Genomic DNA, 21,923 nt, shown 5'->3' on the forward strand with positions numbered 1-21,923 from the left:
TTTTTGATCCCCAGCCAGTCAGCCCAGCTGCACCGTGTATGTGTGTATGTGTTGTGAGGATTCATCGTGCTGAGTTGGGTTGTCTTCCGCCAGCCCACCAACTCAGACTAATCCGTCTCCACTCGAACGGTAAAATATGCCAGTGGAACTCACGCTGCGCGGGTTACCTCCCAAACAGAGGGAGGGAAAATTAAGGAGAGATGGAAGGGGTGTGTGAAATTTAAGAGCATTTTAGTTCACGGATATTTACTAATTAACTTGTTTATACGAGATATTTTGTGCTCGATTTAACTTATAAGCGGTTCTAGAACTTAATATATCACTGGGAGGCACTTTCCTAGATCTCTATTCAACGGGAAGGCGCCTGCTGGAGTTGTTCTCTTCTGGAAATAATTTCAAATATTACCTGTGTTTCCAAAAACTTCATAACTAATAAGATGCGCTCGAGAGTTAGTTTCGCGTGCTTCCCTGAAGTCGTATTGCATAGTACCGAGGCCATGATAGTCACAGAACAAAACTTTTCATAACATAAATCTTGCGACAGAATACCTTTATTCAATACTGTAAACACACCGAAATGAAATGTTTTTGCTGTTTTGCAGGTGGCAGGTGAACTGTCAGTCATTCAATCGACGCAATAAAGGTCGGGGCGTTGCTCTGGAGTGAAACTCAGCCCCAAACTTGGGCCGAACAAACTACTGGAATGCGGAGGAGTAGGACCGAAAAAAATTGCACCGCTTAACATTTATGAAAACATCAGAGCAATTTTTTTAAAAAAATGCATGTTTTGAAATGTGGAGTGCAACATTTGTTACAACAATTTTATACCAGTTGAATAGAGTCGTTGATTCTACTGCATGCAACTGTGTGTACAAGTTTTTTTTAAAAGAAAGTTGTTCTAGACTCTTACTATAAGTAACAATGTTAGTCATGTTTTGAAGCTGCAGTTTCATAGAATGGTACACTTGAACTTTAAAATAAATGTTTTCATAACCAGCAAAGCGCTTTGGGATCTTTTAAATTACCGTAAATGTGATTTGTGTGAAAGCAAATACGCACTGAGGGTTACCGCTCACAAACCACAGGCATCAAATAGCCGTCTGAAATACTTAACGGAGTAACGGCAAGATTAATATTCAAATGCACTAAGAAATGCGCTATCGTTTTGCTAAATTATTGTTTTAAACATGGAAGTAGTGGAATAGCTATTAACACGAGACTTCTAGACATTTACTTGAAGACATGTCAATTTCTTCACACTGAGCTCGATCTCAGCTATTGCGCAGCCAAATTCACGCATACTGTATCTCTGGAGCTGCCGAAGGTTTAAGAATTCTCGGCAGTGAGAACCGAGCGCCGACCATCGATCTCACTCGGAATTCAATACACCTGGAAGTGCGCTGAAGTGGTCCCGTCCTTCCAACAGCGGACGGTTTCGGTGACAGAGGTTCGGCACAATGGACAGCTCCTCTCCCGGTCGAACCACAGGCAGGTGCATTCGTCGCAGAAGACGTGCTAACATTCGAGCGGCGAGGAAGAAAACCCCAAGCGGGGAGGGGGAGAGGGAGAGAGACGGAGAGAGAGGGAGAGAAGGGGGAGAGGAGAGAGAGGGAGAGAAGGGGGAGAGGGGAGAGGGAGGGAGAGGGGGAGAAGAGGGAGACGGAGATGGAAAGGAAATAAATCAGTAATTCCCATATGACAGGCCGCAGTGGAAACACCGGTAACTGTACGTAAAACCACCCATGTCATGTCGCAAGGAGTCCGCACTCTCGACCACATTTCAACAACCCATTCGCTTTTCAGCGAAGAGATTAGTTTCGAAGCGTCTTATGGGGGGGGGGGGGAGGGTTGTAAGATCTCAGTTATCTGCCAAGACTTCACATACTTAGGCAACACACATCAAAGTTGCTGGTGAACGCAGCAGGCCAGGCAGCATCTCTAGGAAGAGGTACAGTCGACCTGTAGCTCAGAACTATACTGCTTACCTACCCAGGGTAACATCCTGTGCTTTTACAGCACACATTTGAATTCCCGCAGAACGTATTCTGCAAACTAAAGGCAGACCTCTAATCAACAAAACAACGCTGCGCTGGCAACACTCAACAGACCAGTCAGCGGCTGCGGTGTCAAGCAAAACGGTTTTCAGGCAGATAAATCTTATGAAAGGTCATTGAGCTGAAACCTGCCGCGGTTCTCTCTTCAGAGTGCTTCCTAACCCGCAGTGTTCCCCTTAGCCCTGTGTTATAACAAGGATGGGTCTTTGGGATGATGCTCCTTCTAGTTCCACCCTTTCCAAAATGATAGACGGAATATTTTGAAAACATCGTCCTGTGTAACGTGCCAGTGATTGACAATAGCCCCAATCAACGGGGCTGTTGTCTAGCGATCTTGTCCACTTCTAATCTGCATATCGAATGGTTACCTCGAATAGGGGATTAGTGCCATCAAGTTTTATTGAGGGAAAGCCTAGATTAGTTTTATAGAGATAATCAAGGGAAAAGTTGGTACACACACACACACTCTCTCTCTAAAACCCTAATTTTCTTTACCATACCTGGCAAATCAGCATCACAGGTTCTCGAAATTCTGCCTGACAGATCGGACAGATATCCCCAGCTTCGCTGCATTGCTGGCTAGTAGCTCGCACACCACAGCTCTGCCAGAAGGGAAGGCAAATCGCAATGAGAACCACAGCTTAATATTGCTAATTTCCAATAAAAATACAGATTGTGTCAATACCAAAGCTTTAATGGACAAAGCTCTCTCTTTCCGGATCTCTCGTGTTTTTTAAATATACTTTTTTCCTCTTCTCAGTAGATTTTGACAATGTATTTGGGCGGCTGATGATATGAGTAAACAGTAAGCCACAGTAATAAATATTTTAAAAATTCTTTTTAAAAAATTAGGTGACATAATGCTAACTGTGCTGCTGTAACACCAAGGAGACCCTTTCATAATTTTGAAGTCAGCGCTATGTAACCTGATTAGAATAGAATCCACGTTCAAACCCATAACGTAAACGCTCCTCTGGAATTGAAGATTACATCAGCAGCTGTGAAATGCATACAGCTTTTAGTCTCGAACATCAATTATGCTGTAAAGTTCCACACCTATTTGCAATGATAGCTATTCGACTTGGTACATTTTTTAAAATGTTTTTTGACTAAATACATTTTTTTGCTTGACCTCACTTTAAATTTATTTTCTTCTAGAATATACCTTTATTTACCACACTCGGAGTCCTTGTAAAGACAGAATAGTGACCTGTTCCCAGGCATTTTGCCAGTTCCATTTTTCATCTCCCCGTAGTCGCTCTGGGGAGACGGTGGCAATTGCTTTACATGAGTGGCTTTCCAGGCCGCTTCTGGGAACATCAAAAGTCAATCACACAGTAAGAGACTGAAGCTGTCAGTGACCAGCCCTGGCAGAGACTGTATATTATATCTGGGAATCGCTGCAGCACAGAAGGGAGACCATTCGGCCCACGGAGTCCATGCCGGAAAAGGCAATCTCGCCCAGGTCTCCTGTCCTCCAGGATATTAAGTCTACCAGCTGGGGTTTTTACAACAATCTGTCAGCTTTCATTGCAGTTGTTACGTTGCCAGTCTCACAAATTACTCGATTTACTGAATTCACTTTCATAATGACATTTGAGCTCCTGACCCTTTGAGTTCCCATTCCAATCCTTTATCCGCCATGTTCCCAGAGACAGTATTCACTTTCTCCAAATGAAGCGCAACATAACTGATCCCAAACTGAGAAGACACACTTTATTCTAGCTTGCTGCAAATCATGTTTCCAAAAGACTCTGCTGACACCTTTCCAATTTAAAGGACTCTGCCTGTGTCCACTCTGACTGCCTGTTCACTGACCACCAGAGTCTACCTGTGTTCATTCACTGACCACCAGACTCTGCCTGTGTCTGTTCATTGACCACCAGACTCTGCCTGTTCTCGGTGACGGACCAGACACTGCCTGTTACATTTTACTGACCACCAGACTCTGCCTGTGTCCATTCACTGACCAGATTCTGTCTGTGTCAATTCACTGACAAACCAGACTCTGCAGGTGTCCCTCAACTCACTCTGCCTGCGTCCATTCACTGACTGCCAGACACAGCCTATTCCTTTTCACTGTCAGACTCTACATGTTCCCGTTCATGGACCACCATACTCTACATGCTCCAGTTCACTGACCATCAGACTCTGCCTGTGTCCAATCACTGACAAACCAGACTCTACCTGTGTCCCTCAACTCACTCTGCCTGTATCCATTCATTGACCATCAGACTCTGCCCATGTTCCTTAACTGACCAGAGTCTGCTTGTGTCCAATCACTGACCAGCATACTCTGTCTGTATCCATTCACTGAACATCAGACTCTGCTTGTATCCAATCATCGACAATCAGACTCTGCCTGTGTCCATTCACTGACCACCAGACTCTGCCTGTGTCCATTCACTGACCACCAGACTCTGCCTGTGTCCATTCACTGACCATCAGACTCTGCCTGTGTCCATTCACTGATTTGAAGAGAATTGAACAATTTTAATGAAATAAATTCCCAACACTCAATATTGCTCTGAATTTATTAAAAACATTTTTAAAGTTTTTATTTATTTCAATACCTATGGGCAATTCTGGGTCCCTGGTGAGCAAACAGGGCAGATAATGTGACATGCAGTAAAAAATAAAGGGGAAGTGCCCTTGCATACTTCCTTCTTCTCTGTGAGAAAGAGCATGTCAGGTGTTGGAAATGTTGCTGCTTTTTTAGATAAAAAATAATTTACCTGTGATTTACACAAGATCTTCAAGGCCTTTCGCAAACCACCTATTCGACCACAGACATCCAAGAACTGCAGCATGTTACAAAGGCAGAATATGCTACTGGTCAAAAAAAAAATGCTGGATAAACTGTCAAAGCAACACCCAATAAAATGTTATCTAGGTTAATTATTTGTAACAACATCATTGAGGCAAATATAAAAACAATATTTATGACCTTGCTACAAGCAATTAAGAGTTCTGTCTAAAAAGCATTGCAGCATAAATGTTGCAAACTTAACATTTTATTCACAAATTTGCAATTATTTAGTGAAACCCATTGTTGTTCCATAAAGGTTATTTCTGTGGAACAGTTAATATATCTAATACTTTTAGAATACTCAAAAGCTTACAAATCGATTTGTAACTGACTCCATGAATTATTGTTATAAATACAACAGATCAAAATTTAAAAATGATAAACCATTTGCAACCAAGTCAAGAAGGATAACATTTTTGGTTTATTTTGAATTATTCACCTTGCAAAGACTATACAGAACAATGAGCACGCCCTCCAATAAATAACTATTGGATGACTGTCCCTCCATGATGCATTTGTACCATAGTTGAATAGGAATCAGGGACCTCAACAACTGGCTCACTTCCTCTATTAGAAGGTAAAGAGATCCCTGCAAAAACATTTTAAAAATAGATAAGTAACACACAAAATGGTGGAGGAAATCAACAAGTCAGGCAGCATCCATGGATGGGAATAAACAGTTGACGTCTTGGGCTGAGACCCTTCAGACGGACTGGAAGTGAACGGGGCAGAGTCATTTAAAGTTAAATTGGACAGCTATAGGGACAGGAAAGGAATTGAAGGTTATGGGCTGAGTGCAGGTTGGTGGGACTAGGTGAGAGTAAGAGTTCAGCATGGACTAGAAGGGCCGAGATGGCCTGTTTCTGCGCTGTAATTGCTATATGGTTATAAACCAGAATAAGAAGGTGGGGGGAGGGGAAGGAGTAAAAGCTGGTAGGTGATAGGTGAAACCAGGTTGGGCAGGGGGAGGTGGGTGGGTAGGGAAGTGGGGAATGAAGTAAGAATTTGGAAGGTGATAGGCGGAAGAGGTAAAGGGCTGAAGAAGAAAGAAACTGATACAAGAGGAGAGTGGATCATGGGAGAAAGGGAAGCAAGATGGGTATCAGAGGGAGATGAGCAGCAGGTGAGAAGAGAAGGGATGAGACGGGAATGGAAGGAGAGAAGGGAGAGGGGGAAAATTACTAGAAGGTAGAGAAATCAATATTCATGCCATCAGGTTGGAAGATATCCAGATGGAATATGAGGTAATGCTCCTCTAACCTGAGCTTGGCCTCATTGTGGCAATACAGAAAGCCATGGACAGACATGCCAGAATAGAAATGGGAAGTCAAATTGAAATGGGTGGCCAATGAGGGATATTGCCTTTTGCAGCGGATGGAGCAAAGGTTCCCCAGATCAGTCCCCCAATCTACATCAGGTCTCACCAACGTAGAGGAGCTTGGAGTTAATTAAATTTGAAATAGTTTACATTTAATGAAAGGTAGTTATTTCTGCTGTAAGACAAGATAAAATTACCATATTTATAAAGCAATCTAAAAACACCATAAATGCTTCAGTATCAATGAAGTATTTTTAATGTAGTCTCTGCTGTAATGTAGGCAAACTCAATGGCCAAATTACATGAGGACCCTCAAACATAACATATTGAATGTCAGAATCTTTTTAAAAAAAGACAACGGTGCTTAAAGAATAAATTGTTTAGGAAGTTAGGGAAAATTTTATTTAAGAGTACTGTGGGGCATTACTTCAAACCTCTGGATTGGGGCTTCAACCCATAACCTTCTAACACAGATGTGAGAGTGCATCATTAAGATAACACTGACAGACTGACATCAGATTCATCTGGTTCTGTTCTGAGCTGTCAGAGGATGAATTACTATGAATGAATTCCTATCAAGTGACGTGCCCCACCACCACAATCTTCATGCCATCGTATGAATCACCTACGTACACATTCCCTTTCAGTACCAATATCCTCAAACAAAGGATCAAACACCATCTCCGCACGTCACTCTGGGTGACATTTCAATTCCATTAGACTCAGCCGACTAACAAGCCTGGTGCTACGCTGCTCACTGCCCAAGTTAATAAGACGTCTTGAATGATCTTAAATTTTCTTTAGTTCAATGTCAACTAAATATAAATGCACATTCGCCTATGTCTCTCCCCCTCTGAGCCTGAAACTCTCTTGTACATCGCTTGGACCTCAAGAATTGATTTCATGGATCTATGCATCACTAGCCCTCCCCTCACCTTAATTCCAGATGGCTCTGGAATTCTCCCCAAAGACCCTTAGAATTTATACATTTTTATTTCTTTTTTTAAAGTGTTTATAAACTTATTTGTTTGACTCTTTTATTTCTCAAAGCCAATATCTTTTCAGCAGCCACTGAAAGATACCTTTCCGTAAGAAGCCGAAAAGAATACAGATGATTTTGTCTTTTCAGCTACTGAGGACTTGTTTCGAGAAAGATGGGCAGTTTTAAAAATTTTTACCTGACCAATTAACCTATTGGTTTTTGATCCATTTATCATCTAAATCTAGAGGCAGGATTCAGGTTTTTTCCATATCTGACTGCTCGGTCGAAATATCTTCAGGTATAAACACAAACTGCATCAAGAGCAGCTGCATCACAACAGTTGGCATGGAAACCATGGGTTCTTGCAAAGAAAGCATGATGTCACTGCAACAAGAATAAAAAGTCACCTGCCTGCAGTCCTTAGACCATGAGTCAAATCTGACACAGCCACATTCACGTGTCATCCCGTTCCCCCTTGCCTGGTGCTGGAGGAGAGACTCTCTACAGTAACACCCAATAAAACAGCACAGATACCTCACGGGACTTGGGGATGAGATCATATAACAAGCTGTCACTCTAATCTTTTGTGCTTTGAACAATTATAATCATTCATAGCTCTGGCATTTTTTTGTGATCTCATATCTCCAGGGAATTGAGTGATGTCAGTTCTGCAGCAGGCAGTCGGGGCAGTTTTCATTTCTGGTTTGTGTAGCTGACAGCTTAGGACAAATATATAACCGCAATTGTTTCAGATCGAACATTCCCATTAACCAGCAGGGCTATCAGTGCTGGTAACATTTTGCACAGTGAGATTTCGAAAAAGAAGGCAGCTACAGAACCACTTTGTCTCAGATGTACCTTGCATGAAACAGGACTGAAACAATAATTGCTAAAACCTTGCTGGTTACATAAGGCTAGGTTTTGTTGACATGACCCAGATGACTCATTTTATTTCCAGATGAGGTGTTTAATGCAGACTTGACAAGTGTGTGTGTGTGGGGGGGGGACAACAACTGTAGCAGTTCTATTTAAAAATAATGTTGTTGCTACTACTAGTTGTGCTTCCTTGAGCTTGGAGTGTGGGGAAGGTGGTGGTGGGGGGGGGGGGGGCGGAGATTGGTATGGGTGCAGAAACTGGCCCGGATTCCTCGTTCCTGATTACTATCCAGTGACCCCTGCTGGATAGCCTGTGTGGGTGACAGGTGCAGAATGGATCTGGCTTGGCTGTGATGGGTCTGACAGTTGAGCTTGTTTGGCACTCATCGACCAGACTCAGACATGAAGAATGGCCACTTGGGCAAAGGACAGGCAGCCTGCCAACACCCATGGAAACATTCTACATTATAATTAACTAGCCTTGGAGGGAAGAGATAAAGCCAAGCAAAAAGTGGACAAAGAATTACATTTTTTTTGAATTGGTATTTTAAAGAGAATTGTGCAGTTGTTACAGGGAATTTGCTATCCGGATACGATTTGATCTATGCTGCTTTTTTTCCCTGTCAGTATTTCCTTCTCTCTCTCTTCCATTACTTACCTAGTTACCCCCTAAATGCATCATGTCCTCAAATTTGAAACTATTTTTTCTTTAATAGGTGAGTGTGGGGTGATGATATCATCTAGATAAATTGGGCTGGAACAGTCCATGACCCAGTGGTGCAAGGGAGCTAAAATTAACCTGGACTGTACAATTAAAATCAGAGTACTCCTGATTAATGGGTAGATCTCCATAGACATCAGCACTTGCAAGCAAAATCCCTCAATGATGTAATCAGCACTTGTAGTTTAAATAAATATACAGAAAAATAAACTGTGCATTAAAAATAATGGCTTTCAACAGATTTAACAATTAAAAACTATGGCAATACTCTCTGGACATGTTTGTATCTTTTTAGAATTGATCTGGTGAATGGATCTTCTGGTCCTGTTACACAATGGAAATCTGTCTGTCATTTATAGGTTCAGTCAAGTGGACCAGATTGGAAATGCTGCTGGTGTTAGTTGTTTACTGCTGCTCGTTATTACTTCCTGCTGAAGGAATCACCCAGTAAAAGTACTTCTGTGGAAGAATTTGGGATCCATATGATGGTAGCATTGTACTTGTATTGTAGGGGTTTCTTTAATACCACAATCTTTTTGCACCCAGTGCTTTTAAGTCATCTCAATGTAAGTAAAGGGTATATATTTCCATGATTTAGTGTTCTATACGATTCCTTAACTACGTCAGATTTTGACTTTGCGCAATGGGGAAGAGCAAATTGGAATGCAGTTTTACAGAAGTTCTTATTTTTAGTTCCACTCAGATGAAAGGTCAAATATAAAGATAAAGATTTGTGACATGTATATCCAAACATACAGTGAAATAAGTCATTTGTGTGAACAACCAACACAGTCTGAGTATGTGCTGGGAGCAGCCTGCAAGTGTCGCCATACTTCTGGCACGAGCGTAGCTCGTCCGTGACTTATTAACCCTAACCCGTATGTCTTTGGAGTGTGGGAGGAAACCAGAGCACCTGGAGGAAACCACTGGGAGAAGGTACAAACTCCTTCTAGACAGCAGTGGGAAAGCATCATTCGGTAATCCAAAGCTTCAACAGTTTACTTACACATGTAACTTAACTGGGAAATTCAATTATTTTTATCAAAGAGTAATGAATAAGAATTCAGGCACAATACAGTAAGGTAAAAGGATGGGTGATAAAGTTGACAACAATTCACAGCCAGATTCTACGATATATATTGTTGCAAAGCCATTACAAACTCCTTTTTCTTCGTGTAGCACAATGTAACTGTTGGTTCCTCACAGATGGATAACATAAACTGTGTGCCTTTAAATTATTACTTGTAATGTAAACAATGCCTCCGTATGAGAATAATAACAGGTACAGCACATGCATATAAAATTAAAAACAATCAAAACACAGTTTCAAGAAAAAAAAAAGCCAAAGAGGAGTAGGGCAAACAAATTATATAAGTTTGGACAATCAGGTATTCTAATGCAGCTGATTTTTAATGTTATTTAAAATGGGGAATTCAGTGTTGCATACTTGTTGCCCACTTTCAGACTTTCAAATGTTTGGAAAACAGGTTAAGTATCACAAATATGATCACTTTCATTAATCGCTCTCCATCTGCATCCTCATATGAACCCTACTCACATCTCTGCATTTGGTAAAATTCTCCCAAGTCACTTATATCACAACTTCCACAATCTCACCTTTGACCCTCCTTTTGCCCCAACACTGTTGCAGTTCCTGATCAGAACATCCAAATATTTACCCCCATCTTTTGATGAACTCACCTCTAATAAAACCAGGGTTATACTTTGCCTACATTCCCTTAAATGCAAGGACCTCTGAGACTTGCACAAATTTGTTGGCCAACTAATTCAACTATCTGTTGTTAGATCTGGTTAGACCACAGAAAGATGCACTGGTTCTGCTCTCAGCTGCCAAACAAGTTCAGGATGAACATCGACTTCACAGATACCTTGGCATCTTTTCTCTTCTGCAAATTGCCTTCTTAAGCCCATCTGCCTAGTCTCCACTCTCAATGATGTTCAAGGTGCATTAATTTATTCCAAGTAAGTATCAGGAATTGAAGCCATTGTTTTTAGCCCCCATTACAACTTTTATTCCCCTGTCACTACTTTCTTCCCTCTTTCCAGCATATGTAACACAATCAATTGTTCTTCTGATAATGTTGTTGTTAAGCAAGACAGCAAATTGAGTTTTTAACTTCACATCTATGTCAACTCGAAGACCACTTACTTCCTTCTCGCAATGTTACCTGAATATATATTGCCTTAACTCATCTGTTGTCAAAAACCTCATCCATGCCTTGACCAGTTCAATTTGTTCACAGTTGGTGTATTTTGTTCTACCGTGTGTAAACACCCAAACTCACACCTAACAACACCAGTTCAATTCACATCATCCCTGTGCCTGCAGATGTACACATCTGTTTCACCGTTCTCATATCCCTGCATGACATCAGCTCTGCTTATCCTTTTTATCACCTCCAACTTATTAAGGCTAAAGATATCAATGTTCCTCTAACTTTATTCTCTTGATCATCCCCAATTTAGGTTGCTCCACCACTAGTAATCATGCCACCAGTTGTCAAGGCCCCAAGCTCTGTAAATCTTTCCCAAAATTGTTCCACTTCTCTCCTCCTTAAAGATGCCATTTAAAATTTCATATATTTATTCAAAACTTTGGTTATCTTTACTCTTATCTCATTATGTGGATTGGTGCCAATTTTTTTTTTGGGTTTGCCTCTACTCATGTGGAAGATGTGGATGTTTTATCACCATGGATGTGTCAACGCAAAGTTTCTTCCCCTCTGCCATCAGATTTCTGCATAGTCCATGAACCAATGAATACAACCTCCCTAGTTTGCACTATTCATCTATTTTATATATTCTTATTGTAACTTAGTGGTTTGTATGTATTGCACTGTTCTGCTGCTACTAAATAACAAATTTCATGACATACTGTATGTTGATGATAATATCAACCAAAGTTGATGTTAAAAAAATAAAACTATTATTATGTGGAAGTTATTTCTGTCTGCTCTCCATCATAGTCCCAACACGACTTTTGCATTCTGTAAATAACCTCTGTTTCTAGTCAGTGTTGCACTAGTTTTGTGGGGTAATGAGGGCAATTTTGCTGAGCCAGATGTTTGCAAGTTCAGGTTCCTGCTCGGAGTATTAGGCTGTAAATCTGAGAGTGTTCAGTGCTTGGGGCGCCATTTGCAGTAGAAATGCCAAATCTGGAGCCCTGTTTGCCTTCTCTAAGAATACCACAGCACTACTCAAAAGGCAGCGGTGGTACCGAAGTCAGCAATTTTACTCAAGCAGTAATAGTTTCGGTGATGCTGTGGGCAAAATGACTGCTGTTTTCTTGCATTCAAAGTAGTTCCTTGGCTGGAAGGTCTTCAGATAATTTTTTAGACATCGAGTGGAGACCTGATAGACATTCTAAAAGTATGAGAGGTACTGAAAGCTAGATAGCCAGGATCGTTCTCTGCAATGTAGAAATATCTAATATTAGAGGGCATAGCTTTAAGGTGATTGATAGGGATAAGTTTAAAGGGGATGCATAGGGCAAGTTTTATTTTACACAGAGTGGTAGGTGCATGGAACGCTGCGGGGACAGGTTGTTGAAGGTGTTCAAGAGGGCTTATAGATAGGTGCATGGTATGGGCCATGTGCAGGCAGAAGGAATCTGTTTAAGTTGGCATCATGCTTGGCACAGGTATCGTGGCCAAAGGGTTTCCTGTGATGTACTGTTCAACGTTCTATGAAAAGGTTGTGAATGAAATAGAAATTAAAGTCTTTCTTTAAAGATTTTAGAATACAGATGAGAACTCACATGTTAATGAACATAATTTAACTAAAATTCACTGATCTCCACGCACTTTTCAAAATACTACATTATACAACATTGTCTCACCAACAAGGAAGATGAGCTATCTCGAGAAGGGTTTGGCAATTTTAGTGTTAGTATCTATCTGTGGGGTATAGGTGCTGGCAGCAGAGGCTACAGCTATCGTCCCTTCCCTTTGTCCCTGAAAATGTTGTGATGAACTGCTTTCCTGTGAGGGGAAAAAGTTCCCATAGTGTTGTTATTTTTACCCAGTGACAATGAAATACCTTTATTTAGAAAGCACCACTAATGGATGGTAGGTTTGTCATCAATTTAGTTTGGAATGAAACCTCAGCTTGGATTTAACATTAAGGAAAAACCACCTGTTTTTTTTCGAAGCAGACCATTGGGAAATAAATTACAAAAGACAGCGTTGACCATCACGCCTAAAATAATAAAATCAATGAACTTCTAAAAACACACAAGCAACATAGCAAGACCAACCTCGGCTCTGATTTTACTGCTGGCTCCATGCTGCAACTACTTAAATTAAAAAAAATTAGATCATATTCCTCATTAACAATTGTCAATACGATTGAGGGAAAGGTGCATAATTTGATGGAGGGAAGAGTACAATAATGAAAATTGAGTTCAGACCCATTAATTAACTTGATGACAGAAAGGGCAAAATCTCCAAGTTTCATCGTAGCACTGACAGAGGTAAATGTACAGCAATGATTGATAAAGGGAGCAGGAGACTAATCAGTTCATCCATCCAGGCGAGTAAAAATTCTCATATGACAGCCCATAACACTTTCTCAAATGACATCACAACAGTATCTACAAGAAGTTCTGTTTCCAGCCTAGATCAGTGTGAATTCCCTGTATTAAAATATTTACACCTTGCAGATTGCATCTTACCTTTTCTTCAATGATTCAAGCCATATCTGACACAAGCCAGAGTTTGGCAGCTGTTCATTAGCGCACCTTACTCAGTAACATCACAAACCTTTTTCCCTCTTCTACTGAATGCCTCATTTAGTCATCAACTACCCCCATTTTGCAAAGTCCTCTCAACGCTTACTGAAGGAAAAGTGTGCAAGTTAGTCATACTGAGGAAGGCTTGTCAGCAGGGAAGCTATAGTTTCCAGGACCCACTCTACTAATCAGCGTAGAATCAAATACTACCCAAAATAAAAGACAGGCAGGAACAAAGTTGACGTGGAAAGTAATCTGTGCTAGAAGGTGTCAATAACAAAGGCAATAATTTGTTTAGCCCTATTTCATCTAATATCTAGCATGCTCACTCAATTGACCATGTCAATGGCTCCATTTAATATAAGAGAATGCGCAACCTGAAATTCTTTGGAACTCATCTGTCTGGATGTTTTCAATAATTCCCATCACATTTGTCTTCCTTTCTTTCCTGTATTCTTCCCTTTAGAAACTTCATCCAAGCTGGTTAGCAGATATCAAATATCCGGACCTGCCTCTTGGTTTTTTTGCACTACCTTACTTTCCATTTTTCTATTTTCTATTTATGATTTATAATTTACATTTTTAATATTTACTAATTTTAACTACTTTTAATATTTTTAATACTTAATATTTGTAATCCAGGGAGTGTGAAGTGCAGATTCAAATATCGCTGTGATGATTGTACGTTCTAGTACTAATAGTTTGGCGACAATAAAGTATAAAGTATCTGAAGTATATCACTAAATCAGCTATATTGCATGTTAGGTCAGTGAAGAAAATAGATAGGTGCTGTGTTTTTCTTCAACAAAAAGTACGTTGCTTTAGTTTCTGCTATGTTATGTATCCATTAGAAAAACATTTACTTATAAATAATTGGAGGTCAAATTAGTAAATTAAATATGACTATTTATAATGACATGAATCTATAGTTATCATCACAAAATCTTTGAACCCAGAGCATACTGAAGGAACAAGAATAAAAGGTCAAGGAAATAATGTCCCAATAGCATTTTGTGGTAATGAGACATGAAAAGATCTTTCAATCTAAATAATAACATCATCCCTCATAAACTGAAGCACAGAAACCACATACATTGCCCATCTAACAAGGTTCAGCAACTGCTCAAAAAACAAGTGTCAGTGGTGGTGGTATTGGGTTAGATGACCCAAACTTAGGGGTGATGCCTAAGCAAGATTTATTGTAATTTAACCAGTCATTTAGACAACCCGTCAAGGGCAAAAACTGCAGAAGGGGAGAACAATTTATCTTATGCAGTGGTTAAAAGTTATTCATCTTTCTGATGTTTTCTCCCTCTATCTTAATTTGTCTAATATAGAAAAGGTTAACAAAACCATGCAATCCATCCAGAACTTATTCTTTCTCATAAATCTTTTTTATTTACTAATTCTGCACTTATCTATGACGATGCACAGGTTCTATACTTGGTCCCTTTTGAGTTTATTCTGCATGCACTGTAAAATATTAAATTTATACATTAGCCAATTAGCCATGGATCTGCTTGTAATACTGCAAAAAAAGTTTTTAAAAAACAATATTTGTTCATATTACTGTTAAAAGAGTGCCAGATGCCACTTTATTTCCTTTTTATGCCACCAATTATCGGAAGGCATGAAGAGACGCACCATATCTTCTGCCTTGGATTTCTGCAGATTGGAGAAGTCCTGGATGATTGGGGATAGAAGTAAAATCACAAAGAAAGCCAGAAGAGAAATGTTGCCGGTGGCAACAAGGCAAGTGAATAAACAATAAGCTGCAAGATATGAAGTGGTGTCAAGGAAAAGAGGGGCATTGGAGTGAATGTTCAAAGGGTGGCAGAAAAAGGTGGGTATAAAGGCATGTGCTGAAAAGGCTGCCTTCCTTTAACTGGCAAGGCATGAAATACAAGAGCAGGAAGATTACAGTGGAACCGTTCACAAAATAGCTAAGCCGAGCTTGAAAACTATTCCAATCAGCATATTACAGAAAAGCTGTAATTGCTCTAAAAAGATCTTCAAATATCTTGCAAGGACTGAATCGGATAAGCTAGGTTGTTTTCCTTTGGAAAGGGGGAAGTTGTAGGGAAACTTAACAGAGGTGTATAAAATGAGGGGATTAGATAAAGGAAGGATCTATTTCCCTTGACAGAGGGATCAAAAAGCAGGGCTCTTAGATTGAATGTTTTTGATCGAAGAATTAGGGGAGAACTGAGAGACAGAAATTTTGATCAGATTTAAACTATGACCTGCAATTTTATAGACCTAGCGCTGGAAGGGCAGCATTAGGGCAGATAGTTACTTTGTTCCTGATTGTCTCAGACAATGGGCTGGATGCCCCTCCGCTTCATAAATTTTCCATGACTGTAACACTAAATGGGAATCTCGAGTCCACAAGAATGCTGAAGTACATATTTCCCCTAATGGAATGAGCACAGCATATCTCATAATGTGTTGGTCAAGCTGCAGCCATTTTGAAAAGCTGCACGATGCATGTGACAATGTAAAAGCCAAACCACAAATATTGATTAGTGCATCAGCAGCTGACAAACAAATAGGGCATTGCAAATTATTATCCTGATGAGTGATCATACGATCCAGGAGCATCAAACTTGGGCACAGAAGTTATTTTACAGTAACCCTCTCCAGAGAATTTAAAACCCATGATCTACATTTTGCAATGTACCTTAAAGTGCATGTTGAAGCAATATTGTCCCTGGAACCATGCTGATTTCACACAGTGGCTCAAAGCATATTTCCTGAAGCAGCCACAGGCCACACATATGATGCCAAAGATCTGAGTTTAGCCATTATGGAGTGTTAATACTGGAGGAAATGAACTGGGGGTTAAGATGGAGAGAAGGTGATTGAGGCACCTCCTTAAAGATGATTGTGAAGCTGCAAAGGAGGAGGGGTTGTTGGTAGAGATTACAAACATTGAAGGCACTCACCTGGAAGGAGACTCTGATAGCAGCTAACGTACGACTAGCCCCTATAATTAAAGTGGGCAACAAACCTCTTGTTGCGCCCTCTTTTGTGGGAAATGTGACAACAAAAGTAGCAAATTACATCTCTGTGTGTCATGCACACGGTAAAGTTCAACAAAATCTCAGCAGATGTGCCACCAGTTAACAAAGTAATGGAGCAAGTTAGCAATCATATCTTTTTAAAAAAAAACATTCTGCATTTTGCTTGAAAACTTTGCATTTTGCTATAACTGTCCGAGGTCAAGTCTACACGGAAATCATTATTTATAGTTATTCGGTTGAGAATCAATAGTATCAACATGGGAAGTTTCTCTATTCAATTAACATAACACAAACTTCTTTTAACCTATTCTTTGGAAATGAGAACTTTAAAAATTGAATTAGAAATGTATAAGATTAAAGCATCACTGATAAGAGAATAACCTTCGTACAGGAATGAACAGAAAGTGGGACGAACATACCCTCGACTTGAAAGCTAAGATAATTCTGGGCAGAATGAGGATCAAACACTTGAAACCAATTGTGATGTACTTCAGGACAAAGTCTGTGATTCCTGCAATCCAAAGCAAATCAAAGAAATCCATGCTTTCCACACTAGTCTTCAGAAATATCAAGCTGTGAACAGAAACAAAGCACAGGGGCACACATAAAATATTTGGAGTACGTATGCAAATACCATTATGCCTAATAATGTGGATAATTTAGCAACAAAAGGCATAGGTAACAAGTAAACTTATAGGATATATTCAGTGCAACAATTTGTGCATTGATAGTTCGAGTGAATAATAAAAATTGAAAGGGGAGGAAGGAAGAGCAGCATATTTTTAATGTAAAATAACACCCTCAATCTGCCATTGAGAGGATAGTTCAGCAGGGAATCCCCCACCCCCAAAAACCACTGGTGCTGACACAAGACATGTCTCACCAAATGAGAGCATATTGAAAGATTCTGGAGACACCCCACTACATTTTGGGATATCCCGTTTTCAAGCATTTACAATACCACAGAGGAAGACTGTCATTTTCGGTATAGGGCAAGAACTTAAAAAGCACAATTGGAATACATATAAGACAGAACTTCTTTTAAAAAAAATAACTGAGATAAGATTGCTCAGTATTTCGTCTCCCTGACCTACATTGGTATGTACTGATGTGGCATTGAGATCACATCAAATTTGAAACCATATTCCTACAAATTTGCATTCATTCTTATTTTTTTCCATCATTTTGAATATCAGTACTCCGTTTCCCTGTAGCCAAAGGCTTTCACTCACGATACTGAGATAGCCCTGACCAAAATCACAAATGACGCTCTCATCACTCATGATGATTTACGCCTCTTTGGGACATCTATCTTTTCTTGTCATGCCTTTATGAATTATTAGACCTCGTAATATCTCCTCTGGATTCCATGCCAATCAATCCAAGTGCAGCCATAGGCGGCCTCCCTTCATATTGTGCACAGTCACTTGGAGTTGCCCAGAGTTCTCTCCTTGATTTTCTTACCCAAAAATCACATCAGCTTTTACAACTTTGCTGATGTTATTCCAGTTCAACTCTGGAAACTGCTGCTTTGCAAGGCTGACTGTCAGATATCATCATCAAACTTCCTTTAAGTAACGGCTGAAAACTTTGCCATTTCTTTCTCCAGCCATGTGTAAAAACTACAAAGTAATTAATAAACCCCTACAGTTTTTATCCTTTATTGGCTCTTTGAACTTCCAAATCCACTTTCCTCCAGAGTATTTGTGTTTCTACTCCTTTGCTTCAACCCTTCTACCTCTATGCTTTCTGACCATACTCTAGATTAGTAGATTATTAACCATAATCTAAATTCAACAAGAGAAATGTAGTTCCACACATGTTAACCTGTGACTATTTTCCAAGAATTCATCTACACATTGATTCTGTGCCCCTCAAAACAAGTAAGTTCTTCTTCAACGTGCTCATGAGCTAGTTACTCTAGCTCCATAAATGTCCCCAGATTTAGTTCCTCTACTATAACACTACGAATATATTGGTCTGCCGCTCCTGAAAAAAAAACTTGATTCTTTCCCTTTAGCCTTCATGTGCTCCATTATCCCTTCAAATTTGCAAACTGAGAGAAACTTCGTCTGGCATCATCCTAGCTCCTTAGAAAGTCCCCTTCAACCTATAAACAGTTGCCATCCTTTACAATTCTTCTCAGTATCCATGCATTTTGCCAAGCTTTTAGTCATTGTCCTGATTTTGGCATCTGTTCATACTATTGTATGAAATGCTTCAGGGTACAAACCAGAAGGCTCACAAATTGGAAACACCAATGAGAAAGTAATAAGGGTAAACAGGGTGATAGTATTTTGGCTTCAATGATAAGACTTCCTGTCCTTGACGCATCTCCCAATAGGAAAATTTTGTATTAAAGAAAATCTCTTTTGATCACTGGCACTATATCAAAACTATAAAATGAAATATAGCGTGCCGGCTGTTCACCAATTAGTTGGACATGAGAAATGTTTCCTTGATAGTCAAAAAAATTGTGATGTAAATTAGGTCTGCATTTAGCCATTACAATAGAGCAGTTAAAAAGAAAGATATCAGTGAAGAATCAAAATATGAAAACAAAATTGAATACTCACATTGCATGAGAGATTCAGATTAACACAACACTTGCCTCAACTACTGTTCAAAAATCTGACTGTTACAAATGAAACCTATAAAGAAATCAATGTTAAAGCAAATGACATCTTGCAAACCATGCAGGACAAAATAAAATTGAAAATAATTGCATGAAAAGATAATTCAAAGAAAGGAATTAGCAAAGGTTTGTACTGTGATCAATACATGATCCTTGATACGAAGGAATGTAATAGTGACATAACTAGGTAGGTTTCATATTCCTATTTTTATACCTGAATATTTTAATTGCTTTTGTTATTACTAAAAGGCAAAGTAGGTGTTCTAAATATTACCAATTCTCTTATCAACTATTCTCTATAAACTCTAAATGCACATAGATTTTTCATTTGCACTTGGTCTCATCTCAGTTAAGACTACTTATCTTCATTTCACTTAAGGCTCTTGGTTTGCACGTATACAATAACCGGTTTTGCTCCAGACTTGGCTACAACAACGTTGTGTAAATAATATTCCTACTAATACACTCAAAAACTCCTATAGATGTACCGTAGAGAGCATTCTGACAGGCTGCATCACTGTGTGGTATGGGGGAGCTACCGCACAGGACCGAAAGGAGCTGCAGAGGGTTGTAAATCTAGTCAGCTCCAATTATTAAGGACCTCCAGCACCCAGGGCATGCCTTTTCTTCAGTGTTACGATCAGGTAGGAGGTACAGAAGCCTGAAGGCACACACTCAGCGATTCAGGAACAGCTTCTTCCCCTCTGCCATCTGATTCCTAAATGGACACTACCTCACTTTTTTAATATACAGCATTTCTGCTTTTTTGCATTTTTAAATCTATTCAATATACGTATACTGTAATTTATTTATTTATTATTATTTTTATTTTATTTATTATTTTTCTCCTCTTCTATATTATGTATTGCATTGAATTGTTGCTGCTAACTTAACAAATTTCACGTCACATGCCGGTGATAATAAACCTGATTCTGTAAAGCAAGAGTGAGAGTTTCTCCCTCGCATGCTTCTGGAACAAGGAGTGGGTCCAATTATCGATGGTGAAGGCAGTGACACAAAGGGAAATGATATAAAACTGTCCAATAGTTTTGTCTGTAACTGTAGAACAAGGGCAGTCATTTCGGCAAGTATGACAGAACCAGCGATGAGAAAACTATCCAATTTCACAGAATTAGAATGGCATAGCATGGGAGGAGGCCACTTGTCCCTTTATATCTGTACTATCTCTCTGCTAGTGCGACTCATGGTCATGAAGTAATACAGTATAGAAACAGGCTCTTCAGCTCAACAGTCCTTGACAACCAAGGTGTCCCCCTAAGGTAGTCCCATTTGGCCACAATTGACCTACAGGGGTTCCTAACCCGGAGTCCACGGACCCCTCGGTTAATGATAGGGGCCTACCGCTTAAAAAATGTAGAGAAGCCCTGCTCTAAATGCAATAGGTCCACCCTCTAGCCCTTCCTCTGTAAACCTGCAATTTTTTCCTCACTATCCATTAGACTCCGTAAAGTCAAATAGAATCTGTTTCCACCACATTGGCAAAGAGTGCATTCAAGTTACAAACACACGCTGCATAAGCAAATTTTTCCTTACGTTATTATTAATTTTCTATCCCTTTATTTTGTATCCATGTCTTCTAATCCATAACTGGTCCATCAAAGGAAATAACCTCTCAATATCCACTCTGTTCATACCACTTATCATTTAACAATAATAAGAATGATCAAATTTCTCCTCAGCCTCTTCTTCTCTCAAGAAACTAGGCCCTGTCTCTCTAATCTAAGATACAGGAGCAGAATTAGGCCATTCAGCCCAATACCTTTTTATCCATGATCCTTTATCTCAGGAATCATTGTCGTAAATATTTCTGGACTAACTCTCTAGCACTTTCACATGGCAAATAGACTGAACACAGTACTTCAGTTCATGCTGAACCAGTCTTTCATGAAGCATACTTCCCTGTTTTTACAGCTCAATGCCTCAGTTGAAAAGCTCAAAATCATGAAACCATATTAAACACTTTCTCAACCAGCCCTGCATTTTCAGTGATTATGCATCTATCTCTCTTGGTCTCCCTGCTCCTGTATCTCTATCGCAACCTTTATTCTATATTGTCTCTCCTCATTCATCCAACCAAAATGCATTACCTCGCATTTATCCACAAAAAACTTCATCTACATTTGCCTGTCCATTCCATTAACCTGCTGTAATCTATCATCATCCCCTTTGCAGCTGACAATACTGTCAAGTTTTGTGTCATCTAGAAATTTAGAAATTCTCCAGGTTTAAGTCATTAATGTGGATTAAGTAAAAGCAATTGCCTCAACACCAATCCCTGGGAAATGTCACTGTTCACTTTCATCGAGTCCGAAAAATAACTAATCATCATGACCTTTTGTTATCAATTACTTAGCCATTTTTTACCCATGTTATCAATGTCCACTTTAAGACAAGTGCTTCAAATTTACCGATAAGCCTGTTACACCAAAAAGTCTTCTGGACACCACATTGACTGCATAGCCTCATTAACTCTGTTATCTCATTTAAAAAATTCAATCAAATTGATTAAACATGGTCTGCCATTCTGTGATGACTTGTCATATTTTATCCATTTTTATCTAGATGACTGTTAATCCAGTCTCGGATCAATGCTTCCAAAAGCATTCTCACCATCGAGGTTGAACTGACTGGACTAGCCTGTAGTTGCTGACTAATAGGCCTCTTCCTTTTTCTACTGTCCTCAAACATTTCCATTCCATCAGAATCAGACTCAGAATCAGATTTATTTTCACTG

At 39.6% G+C, this 21,923-nt stretch overlaps 1 protein-coding gene across 1 annotated transcript in view; it reads right to left on the minus strand.

The window, feature by feature from the left end:
* Positions 1-568: 568 nt before the first annotated feature.
* The window catches only part of rnft2 (ring finger protein, transmembrane 2), a 33,578-nt gene continuing 12,223 nt past the window's right edge, over positions 569-21,923 (minus strand). The window contains exons 6-10 of the mRNA XM_072247588.1: positions 16,953-17,106; positions 5,303-5,452; positions 4,790-4,855; positions 2,555-2,656; positions 569-1,515 (exon numbers count right to left, since the gene is read on the minus strand). Coding sequence (XP_072103689.1) covers positions 1,381-1,515; positions 2,555-2,656; positions 4,790-4,855; positions 5,303-5,452; positions 16,953-17,106 — 607 coding nt within the window. The 3' untranslated portion in view covers positions 569-1,380. The remainder of the gene's footprint in view (positions 1,516-2,554; positions 2,657-4,789; positions 4,856-5,302; positions 5,453-16,952; positions 17,107-21,923) is intronic.

This window comes from Mobula birostris, chromosome 31 (assembly GCF_030028105.1).
Source record: "Mobula birostris isolate sMobBir1 chromosome 31, sMobBir1.hap1, whole genome shotgun sequence".
In the NCBI taxonomy this organism is placed as follows: Eukaryota; Metazoa; Chordata; class Chondrichthyes; order Myliobatiformes; family Myliobatidae; genus Mobula; species Mobula birostris.